Below are 15,616 nucleotides of genomic sequence, written 5' to 3'. Positions count from 1 at the left end.
GCAAGCAAGACTAATATTACGTCACGCAAGCAAGACTAATATTACGTCACGCAAGTAGGCTGGTATTGGGCCACGTCAGCACACAAGGCTGGTATTGGGCCACGTCAACAAACAAGGTCGGTCGAGGTCACGAAGCCGTGTTGGTCGAGGTCACAAGGATGGTATAGGGTCGACGTTTAACCAAGCATGTATGGTGGGGCCCGCATTCATTTGCACGTATCATAACACGGTTTTTTTTATTCATGGGAGTCGTGTCTACGAAATTCAAGCCAAGGGTTTTTCAAGCTATAACCTAAAAGCTAGGTTTTGCATGCAACAATGGAAAAAGAAGCAAAAACAACATATTCATGGATTCACGGCTTGTTTACTAATCAATCCTAACAATATCGGCGGTTTTGTTATCAACTTCGATGAGGAACTAATCATGATATGTCTTGCAAAAGGAGTTTACCTAAACAATTAAGGTTTGCAAAAAAAAAAAGAATGAGAACAAGGAAGAACGGACGAAGTACCTACCTCGTACGCGTGCAGCAACGAAGTCCGGCGACGACAGCAACGGAGTTCGGCGACGGTCGACAGCAAAGTCCGCAATAACAGCAGCAAGGTCTCGACGGGAAGACTAGGCGAGCGAAAAAAAAGTGAAAAAAAATAAAGGGGTCGATCCCCTTTTATATACATGGATACTTGAAGAATCCTGGTAGAAGAAGGATTCCTTTCCTAGGTCGAATACCCAAAAGGAGAAACCGGTCCCACTTAAAAGTTTCGTGCATCCGTCGGCACGTTCACACGGGAAATTACACGGGCAAAGCTCCTCCGGGTAAGCTTCCTTCATATCGTTCTTCTCACATGCATTTGTCACCATCTCATACCTACCCAACAATAGTGTAACCATTATGTGCTAGGCAGAGGACTTAATATAGATGGTGGATTTTAGTTCAGGGCTAAAATTATAAAACCGAATTTATACGCTGACATCCTGTAAAGGATAAGCCATTAATAAAGTGATGAATACTTCTTCACTTTCCTAATTCACCTAGCATGGAGCATGTGGCAACAATCCCAGTATTCTGTGAATTAAATATACAAATTCATTCAGGATGGAGCATGTAGCAACAATCCCATATACCCTGTGAATTTATAGCATTATTAATTAATGCATGATTAGCCTTGTATTTCCTGTGTTGTTCCCACTGAACTCTTATTATTGGTGCGCATGACGACTGAGTGTTGCTCTCAGCAGAGTAACACGAATCTCCAAGTGTCAATAATGAGGCATGCACGAAATACCCGTACAGGCTACAACTCTCGGTGTGTTATACTAGCCCGATTGATTATACATCTCTCGGTGTGTTATACTAGCCCGATCGAGCATCTGGACTATCCATGTCAGTCACAGAAATAATCACGACCACGCAAGTTGGCCGCATGATTTAACCAGCCTAGACGACCCTTAGTAGGAGCAGGCTACCACCTTAATGACCACCAGCGGGCCCGTTTATGCTCTGGTCGGTCGAACGCATGTCATGCCTCCAAAACAGTCACCAAATGCCAGCCTGGAAAAGGATGGTCGAACTGGTGAAACTGTTTGGAGAAGGTTCGCACGAACAAAGACCGCCAACATCGGTCTCAAAATAGTCACGACCGTCCAACTTCACCGGCATGTTTGGACGGTGTGGATCATCCCATGACCGGTTGAACAAGCGTTATCCTGCACACGGCGGGCCCATTCTTTCCTTACCTGACCGAATTTCTCACGACCTAGCCAGGGAGGAGCGAACGCTTGCTCAAAGTTCGGCCGGCGTGATGCTTTAAGGGTCGCAGGAAATTGCGCTAAGTGTCTTAAATTGATCAAGACCATCCAACTTTGCAGGCATGATTGGATGGCTTAGATCACACCTAGGATCATGGGGCAAGTATACACATGCTCACCACCGGCCCAATGTGGACCCCACATGGTCGACCTCCCGAAAGGAGGAGCGTAGCTTGCCAAACCGTTAGGTTGAAGTCGTGTACACACGACCGATCCAAAACCCTAATTAGGGTTTGCAGCACATTACATGTGTCGCTAATTGATCACGTACGTCCATCTTCGCAGGCTTGGATGGAGGGTGTATATGTGGACTTAACAGGTCTTGAGCATGTCAACACAATCATCGTGGGCCCGTCTACACGCATGACCGATCGGCCAAGACGCACCATGGCTAGACGCCTCGATTCGTGCGCCCAAACTAGGCATGGTCGCCCGGTCCCCGAATTCTTTGCGGCAATGGATTTCTGCCGCAAACCGATCTCAACCACTCAACTTTGCCAGAAAAATTGAGTGGCCTAGATTATGTCTTCATTGGGTAATGAGGTATGAACATGTACACCGACAAGCTGTTTACACGCATGCCCGGTCGGTCCTGCCTATTACACCTCCCATGCTTGGTTTCGATCAAGCTGAAGAGTGATGCTTGCGCACCTCTTCAAGACCCTAAACTCTATCAACGGTCGCAGATGAGTGTCATAAAATCATCTCGTCCGTCCAACTCCACCAGCTTGGTTGAACAGCCCTGGCTAGGAGTCAAGCGACCAATGAAGCATTCCCATGGTCACCGTCCACCACTCTTCCACATAGAGTGATCGGTTAAAGCATGGCTCGCCCATGCAGCCTCCAAACGATCACTCGAAGATGGTTGGATGTGATGCTATTTTAAGACGCTTGATCGTGACTTACTCCGTTAAGCCTTAAAATACCGCTGCTTCATACGTGCTGAATATATTCGATGCATTACATGCAAAGAATACACACGATATTTTATAAGTATCGACTTCCCAAATAACTTAGTTACTTAACCTAGCATTACATTCTACTTCCTATGGGTCCCACGATCCACACGATCGAGACATCAATCATGTCACAAACCGTGGGATACATACTAGGATATTGGTCTGGCGGTTTACAGCGTGCAGCGTGCAACACGCCATGCCATCACAAGAACGTGTCAGGAAGACATGGACGGTTAATGATGATGGGAGAAGTGGGCTTATACCTGATCGTGCGACAACCACTGACACGACTCCATCACTCCACTTCCTTCACTTCCCATGAGAGATGAGGGTTAGGCTCAATGACTTGTATAAATAGGTTCTCCTCCCTATTTCCAACATAGGACAGACAAGACAGAAACCAAGTGTTGATACAACGTATCCAAACACCAGAACTGATAGCTTACATTCTGTAAGCCAATTCAGCTTTCTGATACAAGTCATAAATAGCCAACACCTTCACAATCTCAACACCTTCTTCGCTTCCCTCCCTAAAATCAACCCCATCTCCTTCACTTTGTGACCGAAGCAAGTCTGGAACGGCCATTTCTTGGTTTAGTCTAGAATTGTACAGATTGATCTCTTGAATCAAAAGCACTCCCGTGCAGTGCATTTGTTTAGGGTTTAGATTCATTTCTCATCCACACACCCCAAATTACCAAAACCGGCAGAAATAATTTTCACCCATAAACAATCGAAAACATTTCATTTGGCAGGACTATCATGGGAAATCTAGAGTTCATGCTATTAACTGGAATAACTTGCGTAAGCCTGTTTCTCATGGGGGATTAGGTATTCGGGAGTTGGACAATCATAATTTAGCTCTGTTAAGTAAAATAGCTTGGAGAATATCCTCAAATGATAACTCTTTGGTTAGCAAACTCCTTAAGGCTAAGTATTTCAAAGATACTGATGGACCTGTCTTGTCAAGAAGAATTGTTCTAGGAGTTGGCGTAGCATTCTGGCAGGTAGAGATACTATTGTTCAAAGTCTTAGATGGAGTCTTGGTAATGGGCAGGATATTAGTTTTTGGAATGATGTTTGGGTCAAGAATATTCCCCCAATTTCCATTGTTGATCCTCATTTAATTGATAATTCTGATCTCCGTGTCAAAGATGTTATCAACAGGGCCTCCTCCACTTGGAACTTAACTGATATTCAAGATGTCGTGCCACCTAATGTCTGTACAAACATTCTTGCTATTCCAATTTCCACACTCTGTATCTGCAGTTGATAAACGGATTTGGATTCATAACTCTTCTGGAGAGGTCACTGTTAAAAGTGCCTACCAGCATCTTATTAGGAGCAACTTGAAACATGAGGACTATAATTCCGATTGCTACTACATATGGAAACTTCCCGTACCTCAAAAACTTAGATATTTCATATGGCAGGTTTGTCTTAACAAGCTTCTGGTTAGGGAAACGCTTTACCGTCGGAGGATTGTTGATTCCCCTAGCTGTTTAATGTGCCACTCTGATATTGGATATATTTTCCACATGCTTTTTAACTGTCCTAACATTTCTTCGGTGTGGCAACAGGTACATTCTAGATGGAGTATTTGAATTCCCGTTAAACCTTTTGGACCTACCTGGTTCAAGGAAGTTTGTTCTCTACGCCAGTTTGTAGACTCAATACGCTGGAACTCTTTATTTCCTCACTTGTTATGGCATATTTGGTTTCTAGAAATCAATATGTGTTCCGCAATGCTCCGATTAATTGTCAACAAATCGTTAAATGTGCTATCCAAGATACTTTAGCATACCAAACTCTTTTGCAGAATACTTTGCCTGTCACTCATGATCATAAGCAGCGTATTAATGTTCAGTGGCCTTCACAATCTTCTCATTTTAAACTTAATACTGATGGTTCTATTAATGATCGTAAATTTGCAGGAATGGGGGGTGTCCTTCGAGATGACAATGGTCAGTTTGTGGTTGCTCATGCTGAGCATCTTCACTGAGCAACCAATAATGTGGCAGAAGTTTGTACAGTTCGTCAAGGACTCATTTTGGCAAATAAATTGGCAATTCGACATCTTGAAATGGAGGGCGACTCTCAACTCACTGTCCAATGGTGCCAAGGTATCTCCACCCCTCCTTGGCATATCAAGTGGCTAGTTAAGGACATCCAAGAACTACGGTCTCTTTTTTGTACTTGTATAATTACTCATAACTATAGGGAAGTTAACCATGTAGCTGATTTTTCGGCTAAATCTGTCGCTGGCAATTTTTGTCTGGAGAGTGGATAGCTACACCACCTTCAGAGGTATGTAATCTCCTAAAAGAGGATATTATGGGGAGAGCCTACCCCGTACTGTAAGGCTCTAGTTTCTTTTGCTGTTTTGCAGCCTATCAAAAAAAAAAAAAAAAAAAAAGTATGAACATATTTTCATAACCCCGAAAGTTATGTGTCGCTCTAGCTTACCGTTGATGTAACTTACTGGCTAAAAAGAAGCACGGCTTACTGAAGTGGGTCTTGCCAGATGAGGCGAGTCATGGAACTGAACATGCTTCCTGGACTTGGTAAGCACTCAACGATGCTGTAAGAGAACGATTTTTTGGGGGCCATGGTTTTTTTGGGGGACCATGATTTTATTTTGGTAAAGACATTAGAAGTAAATCTAGGTCACCCCTTATCTAGATATTTATATTAATATCTAAATTACCCTCCTGATTAATTTTGGGTGATGATTAGTTAGTGTAATGGTTAGTGAGATGATTATGTTAAACATAATTAGTGAGATTAAAAAATCAGATGTTTTTTTTTAAAGAAGTAGAATTATTGAGAGAGTAAAGTTAGAGAAGATGAAGAAGGAAAACATGAAAAACGATGGATTTTACCAACCACAATCGGAGGAAGGGTATTTGGGGTACCCAGGTATGCTTCAAACTTAGATAATGTTGGTTGAATTGCTCTAAACTTTCAAAAAAAATGAAATTTTTTATGTAGATTTGGGCCAGTTCGGTTACCATATGTCAAGAACATGTAACCGAACACACCTGAAAGTGTAGTTCGGTTACGTTTTCCAAACACGCAGGTTACCGAACTCGCTCGTTAATGGAGGTTTTGGTCGTACAGTGTAATGTTCGGTTACCTAGGATAAAATGGTAGGTAACCGAACTTTGAACTTAACAATTTATTTGGGTACATCTTGTGTGTTCGGTTAGTTCGCAAACTTCAACGCAACCAAGTTCCCAACCGAACTGCAGGTTAAAAGTAACCAAGTGTTAGAAGTTCGGTTGGTTCGCAACCTTCAACATATTTTTCGAATCAACCGAACTGGGCTTATATATGCATATATGCAATTAGGCAAACGTTCGGTTACTACGAAATTTATTTCTTGGCGAATTAGGTAGAGTTCGGTTACGAAGTTTCAAAGGTAGAGTTCGGTTACAAAGAAAACTTAACATTTTTGCGAACGAACTGAACTTGTGGACTTCTCATTATTTTCGTAAACTAAAGTTCGGTGATATCCTTATTTTGCGAAGGAACCGAACTTATGGACTTGTGTTGTTCTAATACAAGGAGTTCGGTTAAACGTATTTTTTTGCGAATCAACCGAACTCTGAGTTCGGTTAAGAAAAATTTAATTCGTGATAACCGAACTTTTCTCTGAAAAAAAACCTCCATTAAACCTCTCTGCAACTTCCATTTTCAACTCATTTTAATGATTACTTCTCATTTATTCAACCAAAAACGAATGGCAAGTAATGGGTTTGTGAGAATATCTTTGTTAATGTTTTAAATTAAGCTATATATATATAGTGGTGGTGGTGGTTGGTGGTGGTGGTAGTCGGAGGTGGTGGTGGTAATCGGTGGTTGGTGGTGGTGATAATCGGAGGTGGTGGTGGTGGTAATCGGCGGGGATGGGCGATGGTGGTGGTGGTAATCGGTGGTTGGTGGTGGTGATAATCGGAGATGGTGGTGGTGGAAATCGGCGATGGTGGGAGGTGGTGGTGGGAGGAGGTGGTGGTTATATATATAGGTGGTTATTGGGTTGATTTTAAATTAAATTAGGTTAAGGATAGGTTAGTCATTTCAATGTTTTAGCACACCCCTTATAACTACAGGGAAGGTAGCCTAATAAAATCATGGTCCCCTCAAAAAAAACCATGGTCCTGAAAAATCGTTCCTGCAAATACTGCACAGGGAAATACAAAGCCCATGTGAAGAAAATATCTACTGAAATTGACTCCTCTGGCTATCCATTTTGTAGCAATAATAAACAACGTCTAAGCACTTTCGATTTCAGCAGCCTGTGTATAACCTAATTTTGAAAGTAATTCAGAATAGTCAAGTAATAACGCAAACATATCTGTAAAAGAACAAAATATACTTATAGACAGACAAATCAGAACACGGTCCTACTATCTAGAGAAAAATGGCGAGAAGAATAAAATGACCTTATTCACAACAAGAGAAGAATTTTAAGTAATTACAGGATTAAATCCTATGCTGTTTAACAAAAAATCAAGATACGGCTAGAACTAACGGAAAGTAACTCACGACATAACAGACCAACAGTACAGTTGACTAACCAGACTTATACCAACCAGATTTATACGTATCTCTATAACACCAGCCACAATCTTACACTTCTGTGACAGTACTTCTATTATCACTATCAGCATACTCATAGTCATCAAGGCCATTAAATTTCTTATCAAACTCTGCAAGAAAATCCTCCATAGTACCCTTGTATCCCAGCAGTCCTTGTACGTGCTGGGCCAGGTCCAACCCAATTGTCATCCATCTTCTTGCAATAACAACCTGCCCAAGTCGGACTGGCATGTCTGCACGATTCCATGCTGTCACAGCTAACCATTTCCCCTCTTCAGTTGGATACTCACCCACTTTCAACCCTATTATAATCCTATAGGCTTGCTTGTACACGTTGTATACATCATCATCTGCATTGCCTTTTCGGAATCCAGCTATTCCAATTAGTTTCCTGAGTACAAGGGCAACTTTTTGATAATCTGGAGAAGGGGAGTTGAGAAGAGATGAGAGGCATGTGTTGAGAGCATAATCAGAAACTTCTAAGTTGGAATGTTGACCATCCTGTGCAGCATTGAGACCAATTTGGAGGAGATACTGGGGTGTACACATCTTTGAGGATGCAAAGTTCTTTACCAAAAGAAGCTGTTGAGATCTAGAATTACCAAGCCTAGCCTGTAGATTATAAGCATTGAGAGTGTACATGAAGTGGAGGCTTGAATCAATGGATTGACAGTCATCGCTGAGCTGCATTCCAGGCAGCATCTGCATGAATTATAAATTTATGATACATATCATGGAAAGAGTTTAGGAGAAAAAAATGTAAAGGAATGGAGGCAATAAAACTCTGTAAACAGTATATACATCATATGACATATAGATAGGATATAAGATGCTGCCTGGCAGCAGACAAACTAATGCACCATAACTATAGAATGCGAAAAAAAAATGAAGCACTAATAAAACCATAATAATAGCATCCATACCTTACCAACTCTGTCCAACAGTTGCCCAGCTTGCTTCAAGTCAGACTCCTTCAGCGCGACGCCACTTTGCTTCTCTGCTGCAATATTGGCTGATACACTTAGAATCAATGACTTGCAGATCATGGGACGGTGATCTTCTACTTCATCACCGTCAATCCTAGCACCATAGAATTCTGATGCCAGCTCCAGAAATTCTGCACATAGTTTGTATTTCTTCTCTTTCCCCATTCGTGTTCCATTATTCCATGAATTCCATGCAAACCAATTCCGTTCGCGCCTCCCGACCTCTCCTTTTCCTAAGAAGTTCTCAGGGCCAATCTCTTTCATGCGAATGTGAGCATGCTTCGTAAATTTTAGAACTTCTGTCTCCTCTACCATAACCCGAGAGAGGAGTGTGAGTAGGGTTCGGAGCACTACCCCCTCCGGGGTTGACATTGGTTTTCCATGAGAGTATACACCAAGGAGCACGGAGAGAGAAGCAATAGCAACAGGTAGAGCATGGCAAGCAATGGCCTCATGAGCTGCGAGGAAGTAGAAGTCGGGGTTGAAGTCAAGGCAGGATGCCATGACTTGAATCTGTGCAATGGCTCCTATTTCCTCATTCTTTTGAAGGTAGATCTTGAACTGCATGTGTTAAGAACATTAAAGGATGGTCATACTCTTGTAGAGAGCAATATTGAATACACCCTCCAATAATAAACTGTTCTTTTTCATGTCGCCTTTATAAGCACACAGAATACATGTCACCACTCTGAATATCAGCAGATACCAAGACAGAGGTTTTCGAACAAAGGACATTTGACTGATATACACTTGAGTGTTTAGACAAGGTATGTATTTAAACATAAAGTAAATACTATTGATACAACTGCTAAAATAAGAATCCTAATTCCTAACAGACCCTAAACACATAACAGTTTCAACTTAAAGTAATACTTATATAAGTTACTTGCAACTGAGATATATCCAAACGGAGTATCATGTATTAAGAAATTAGATCCACTCATTTAGAGGGAAACATGTCAGATCTTTGCCACATATGCATAAATAGTAGAGTACTTTCAAAATTACAGAAAAGACATACTAATAAGAGGGAATACTGGTACAGGATTAGGCAATACCTTAAGGAAGGCACATGTTATATTCGGCTGAAGCTGCAAAGGTAAAAATCTGGATAAGTTAGTAGGATATTCTCATAATTGGATGGAACAGAAGCACTAAAGCATCTTTACTTTACAGAATAAAACCTGAAACAAGCTTTTTAACTAATTATATTAGTTAGGAAAGGAATTGAAACTGAAGTGTAAATCTAACCTACTTTTTCGCTTTCAGTGATGTATTCTTGAGCTCTATCAAACTGCAAGAGAGCTAGGTGACAGAGACTCAACACTCTAAAACATTTTGCTCGAAGAATCTTATTCTCTACATTGTGGGGCACATAAAGCATTGATTTCTCAAACATTTCTGCACCAGTCTCGTAGTCCTTCAACCTGAAATGTTCTGCTCCACTGCCAAGTCCAACAGCAGTAAAATTGTCAAAACTTCATTAGGCCAAGTTGATAAATGTACAATGGCCACAACCTAGAAGTATAATTTGCAATGAAATTGCCAATCAACTGATAAGCTTGGGCTTAAAAAGTGGTTATGCAGTGTTTGGTGTATTGATACTAGGCCTCCTATAGATCTTACATATCACGCTTTAAGTAAGTTGATGGTTCCAGAAAAGATTAGACTGTGTTGGTTTAATCCAAAGGAATGCAAAATCCTAGTTCTATACAACACTTGAGTATGCCCAACCCCAACTTGTGGTTCTATTCAAGATGGCTAATACAGCAGTGACATTGGATTGTGTGTATGTTTTGAAGACTTTAGTGGGGATGGTCACAAAGTTGCTTGGCGTACTTTTTCACAAAGACAACAGAGACTTGGAATCCGCATGATTTTCCCATTATATATTGACATTATCCTTATGATCTTTTCCCAGAGCAGCATGAGACCAAATTCAAGTATAGAATTGAGGAGTAGAAGATACGACTCACCAGTTCCATAAGACAGTATGCATCGATGTTCTTTCATTAGCTGCTGTTTCTTCGTTGAAAAGTGCCACCACTCTTTCGTCTGAGACGAGCTCAGCTACCACTTTTGCTCTCAATCGGAAACCCTCACCACCACTACCAACAACCACCTGAGCCACCCTAACTGCTGCTTTAGGACTTACATGACACCTCCCCAACAGCCCTAGAAAAACTCCTTTAGTTGTATCAGCCCCGGCCACTCCTGTAGCTTGAAAATACGCTTCCACAGAAGACAACCAAACACTTTCTGGAATCCCCTTGTTTAGTACCATCCCTCTCAACTCTTTCTCTGCTTCCCTGTGCTTTCCTAACCCTAACCAAGATTTCATCGCCAAAACAGGCAAACATGGATGCTGTTCTCCACCACCACCAGAACTCTCTCTCAGAACTCTGATACATTTCAAAACACTCTCATAGTCTTCACACTGTAAATTAGCAGCTGCCATAAATCTTAATGATTTAGATCTCAAAGTTTTCAATTCTAGGTTTTCATCTCCTCTTTTACAACTTCTCAATCCCTTATCACATAAATCTAAACTTTCATTCATTAACTTCAAAGCTTCATTAACTGAAGATGTCTGACTATTACTAGACAAATAAAGTTTTCCAAATATCAAATACTGATTTGCTAAGGCTCTATAACTTTCTGGACATCCAAATAACAAGTTTTTAGATCGATTAAGTAAAGTAAGAGCGAGATTTCTCTCTGAAACATCCCAAGCAGATGTCGATCTAGCTAGGTTCAAATCCAAAAGAAGTTTTCTCTCACCAGGATCTGTTATTTCACTAACCTCAATTTTCGATGTTAAATCCGTAGCTTTTTCGAAACAAACCGCAGCAAGATCAAATTTCTTCAAACCATGCCAAAGCAAACCAGTTTTGTAGAAGAACGAAGCAGCTTTGAAATCTGATGATGGAATTTCAGGTACTTCTCCAGCAAAAAAGAGTAGATCTGCAGAAATCTGACGAAGTTTTACATGATCTTCAGGTACTGATCTATTTCCACAAGCAGTTGTTAGATTGGAAAGATCTACACAAGCATTCCATAACCGAAAACTCAGTTTCCAAATCTGAAGCTTATTAGATTTCGATAATGGAGATTGTGAATTTAATCGAGAAAAGCCTTTTTGAAGTTTTGAGCAGAAATTTGTTGTCTCTTTTGATGGATTTTCAGTAGAGACTATTCGTTCAAATTCTTTGACTGAAGATTCAATTTCCTCGAGTATTTCCGTAAGGGTTTCGGTTTGCCGAAGATCTGTTGAAAGTTCTGCGATTCTCATTTTGGCGGGGAAGAATTTTGGGGAATGACTGAGAGTGTCCTTTTTTGTTTTATGGAGAGATAAAGTTTTTTTATGAATTTGAAATTTAAAATTTAAATTTGGCAAACCATCGGAAACATTTCTAAGTAGAGCGACGAGAACTGAACTGTGAACCGTACGATTCTTGAGCAGAGCGACGAGAACTGAACCGTCAAGAGAGGTGGAGTGTGTTACAGTGAGGGTACCAATAGGATACTAGCTTGTCCGTCACACTTCTACAAGCGTCCACAATCATCAAAGCAAATCAAATATCTTAATAGAGCGTTTGGATATGCATTCATAAGGGCTAGCATTATGGAGAGCCCCATCTCTTCCCTATCCCTCATGTGTAGGGAAGGGATAGCACAAGGAAACCAAACTCACTATGGTGCCCTTTCATCCCTTCCCTACACCAAACGGCTACTCAATAACCGCGTGAATAGTGTCAAACGGCTACCGAGTAGTCTTTTAAGTCAACTCGTTGACTTGATCGAAACGGCTACTCAGTAGCCTTTTGGTAGGTTTTAGTTCACAGAACCCCGTTCAGTCGGCCATTTTTCTTTTGTTTCCTTCTTCTTTTATATTTCTCTCCTCCTCTAACCCTTTTGATTTGAAGACCCTCCCGTGCGATTTAGGAGCTCAAATTCAATGGGTTTGTTCATTAGCATCCGGTGAAGCATTTCCCTTTTTCAATTTCGTGTTTCATCAACAAATTCCTCCAAGGTGAGTGTTTCAAATTTTAGGGTTTAAATTTAATTTGAGTTTGATTATGATTAAATTGGAGATGTTAGGTTGATTATAATGCGCAATTGTATGTTGGTTGATAGTTTGTGACATTGTTGATTGAATCAAAGATGGTGTTGTTTATGAATGATTTTTGATATAGATATGATATTGTTATTGATAATTTAGGATTGATGAATGATTAAATCAATATGTATTATGTTTAGGACAGATTGCTGGCAGAGAGATTGTATTTGGATGGATAATTTTGGATTGATTGATTATCTTGTTGGAGTTTGATAGATAATGTGGCTAATTTTTTTTTTGGTTGGTCTTGTATAATACATCCATTGTAGATTTTTTGCATAAAATGGATTGTTTTGTGATGAATGGATTTGTGTACATGTGTGTTGTAGATGTACTCCGATGATTTTCAAAGAATTATGGAAGATAGAATACGGGTTTCTTCAAAAGAACATGGTGATCATAAATTGAAAATCCCAGTCATGACAGACACGAGGCATAAATCTCTGAAACATCGAAGATAGTATAAGTCAACTTCATGAAATGTATACCGCACTTTCTAAATTTTCACATGCTAAACAACTTGTAGACGACTGTGGGTTTGGTTCACTTTTCAAAATACATTACCCGAAACTACAAGACAACTGCCTAACAACTGGTATATTTGAAAGGTGGTGGCATACCACCAATACATTTCACTTCCCTAGTTTTGAAATAGGTTTACCCCATTAGACTTCACTCAAATTACCGGAATTCCTATTGACTGAGGAAATCGCATATCATTGGAAGCAATCAGTATGGAACAACTGCATGAGATGGCTCCCAATACCATAGATTGTCTGCTCCCATATATTAACGCGGAAGCTACTACAAGAAGAAGGAAACAACAAGAGACTATGGTCATCATCGGAATACAAGAAGTTAGACAAGAAAACATAGTCGACTTGAGAGTTAAAGTTGTGGAAAGATGCAGGGCGATCAAGAAGAGTTTGATTAAAGTGTTTCTTGACCGTAGACTCGGCATAGAAAACGATGATTTTTACCAGGAGAAAATTGCAAGATGGTTTTTGATTTGGTGTTTTGGGAATATCCTTTTCCCAAACAAGAACAATGTTGTTGAGGTTAAATGGCTTAATATAATGAGGGATTTAAATGTGCTGAGGCATTATGATTGGAGTTCGGCGTTGTACGCTAATATGTTATGGGGCTTAAATACTGGAGTAACGGGCGACCATCCTGAATTGATGTTCTTCTCGTATACATTGATGGTAAAAATTCATACCCACCTGTACTCTCACTTTCCTTATTTGTTTTTTTGTTGGTTATCGTATAATGCAATTAGTTGTTAATAATAACTAATAATGTTGCAGCCTTGGTTTTGGGCATATTTCCGATGTCTATTTCCTTACACAAAGGCGGAGAATGAAAATATGGATTCGTGGCCAGCGGGTAGGTTATATGATGGAGGCTAAAGAGATGTGAGAAGAGGCGCACAAAGAGATTCAGGTGCCCATTCAGTGACTATTGTGCGTAACCAGATTGATAACTTCCCATTCGATTATGTAGTATGGTCGCCATGGGAGGATAGTGAATGAAAAACTAACCCCGAGGTGGTAGAGGCTAAAGAAATCTCTGTTACACGGAGGGTCTTTTACGATCCATTTGGTCACAACGCATTGTACCTGGCGAGCGGTGTCTCAAACAAGTTCTTGGAATGACAGTAATACCGTGCAACCCTCCTGATTCAACAGTAGTCATCAACACAGCATATTTGTACGAGAACCGGAATCTTAATTCTTTGCATTATGTTGAAGTATATGATCATAAATATATGTTGTGGTGGAAGGAGAATTCAGTTGGGAAGTACTTGGGTGTAATTGTTGAAAAAGCGGGTGTCTAACAACACCACCCAATATTTCGATTACCAATCCATATGGACTAACTCCTAAATACTTTACTAGAGAATCAACTAGACAGTCAGACTCAATCTAGATAAAAATATCTCAAGGAGTTAATATCTCTCTCTTGATTTGATTTTTACTCAAGCTAAAAACAATAGCGAGTCTTTATCAAATACAAGGAATAACTTGGACGGTACCAAAGACCAATGTCCAAGGATCAATCAATATCAATCAACAACCAAAGGTTGGATTTCCAATTCATGATCACGAACGCACAACCTGTATTATTTCAATTATATAAAATATAATGCGGAAAAGAAATAACACAGACACCAGAAGTTTTGTTAACGAGGAAAACGCAAATTCAGAAAACCCCCGGGACCTAGTCCAGATTGAATACACATTGTATTAAGCCGCTACAGACACTAGCCTACTCCAAGCTAACTTCGGACTGGACTATAGTTGAACCCCAATCAGTCTCCCACTGATCCAAGGTACAGTTGTACTCCTACGCCTCTGATCCCAGCAGGATACTGCGCACTTGATTCCCTTAGCTGATCTCACCCACAACCAAGAGTTGTTGCAACCCAAAATCGCAGACTTGATAATAAACAAATCTGTCTCACACAAAAAAGTCTATTAAAGGATAAATCTGTCTCCCACAGATAAACCCTAGGTTTTGATCCGTCTTAAGATATGAAATTAAGGTGAACATGAACCAATTAATAATCCGGTCTTATATTCCCGAAGAACGGACTAGATTAATCAATCACCTCTCTACAATCCTTCCTGACTACACAGGCGGTTTGTCGAGGAATCACAAACAGTGAGACGAAGATGTTTGTGACTTCTTTATCTTTCCTATCGGAGAACTCTCACGATCTCAAGCCAATCAAAGATTGTACTCGTACAATAGAATATGCAAGATCAGATCACACAACTACGATAAAAGTAGTATCAGTATGGCTTCACAATCCCAATGAAGTCTTTAAGTCGTTAACCTGGTTTTAGAGAAGAAAACTAAAGGTTAAAGGAGAATCGAGTCTAGCGAGCGCACTAGTATCACACAGACGTGTGGGGATTAGTTTTGCACAATGCTGGATGTCTCCTTTATATAGCCTTCAAATCAGGGTTTTGCCTTAGTTACAAAGCAATCCATATTCTCCGTTAGATGAAAACTGATTTAGATTCAAGCTAATATTTCTCAACCGTTAGATCGAAAACTTATCTTGTCACACACACTTGGGTAGACGTTTACTGGGTTTGCAAAAACCATTCCCAAACGTGTACGTGTATGTTGG

General features: G+C 40.3%; 1 protein-coding gene across 1 annotated transcript; it reads right to left on the bottom strand.

Annotated features, from left to right (window-relative positions):
* Positions 1-7,193: 7,193 nt before the first annotated feature.
* Positions 7,194-11,902, bottom strand: LOC113281343 (TPR repeat-containing protein ZIP4-like). The gene is made up of 5 exons (XM_026530055.1): positions 10,334-11,902; positions 9,613-9,802; positions 9,416-9,448; positions 8,295-8,918; positions 7,194-8,073 (listed from the first exon to the last, which is right to left on the bottom strand). Exons 1-5 carry the CDS (start codon positions 11,647-11,649, stop codon positions 7,402-7,404), a joined length of 2,835 nt encoding a protein of 944 aa, XP_026385840.1. The 5' UTR covers positions 11,650-11,902; the 3' UTR covers positions 7,194-7,401.
* Positions 11,903-15,616: the final 3,714 nt, after the last annotated feature.

Source organism: Papaver somniferum, chromosome 5 (genome assembly GCF_003573695.1).
Source record: "Papaver somniferum cultivar HN1 chromosome 5, ASM357369v1, whole genome shotgun sequence".
NCBI lineage: Eukaryota > Viridiplantae > Streptophyta > Magnoliopsida > Ranunculales > Papaveraceae > Papaver > Papaver somniferum.
The sequence above is the reverse complement of the archived record's forward strand: the minus strand, read 5'-3'. Positions and strand labels throughout refer to the sequence as shown.

Excerpts from the sequence above, each read along its gene's own strand:
- LOC113281343 (XM_026530055.1), bottom strand. The coding sequence starts at position 11,649 with ATGAGAATCGCAGAACTTTCAACAGATCTTCGGCAAACCGAAACCCTT. Across the intron at positions 9,449-9,612 it reads ACATCACTGAAAGCGAAAAA|CTTCAGCCGAATATAACATG; the intron begins GTAGGTTAGATT and ends TTACCTTTGCAG. Across the intron at positions 8,919-9,415 it reads TAACATGTGCCTTCCTTAAG|TTCAAGATCTACCTTCAAAA; the intron begins GTATTGCCTAAT and ends TAACACATGCAG.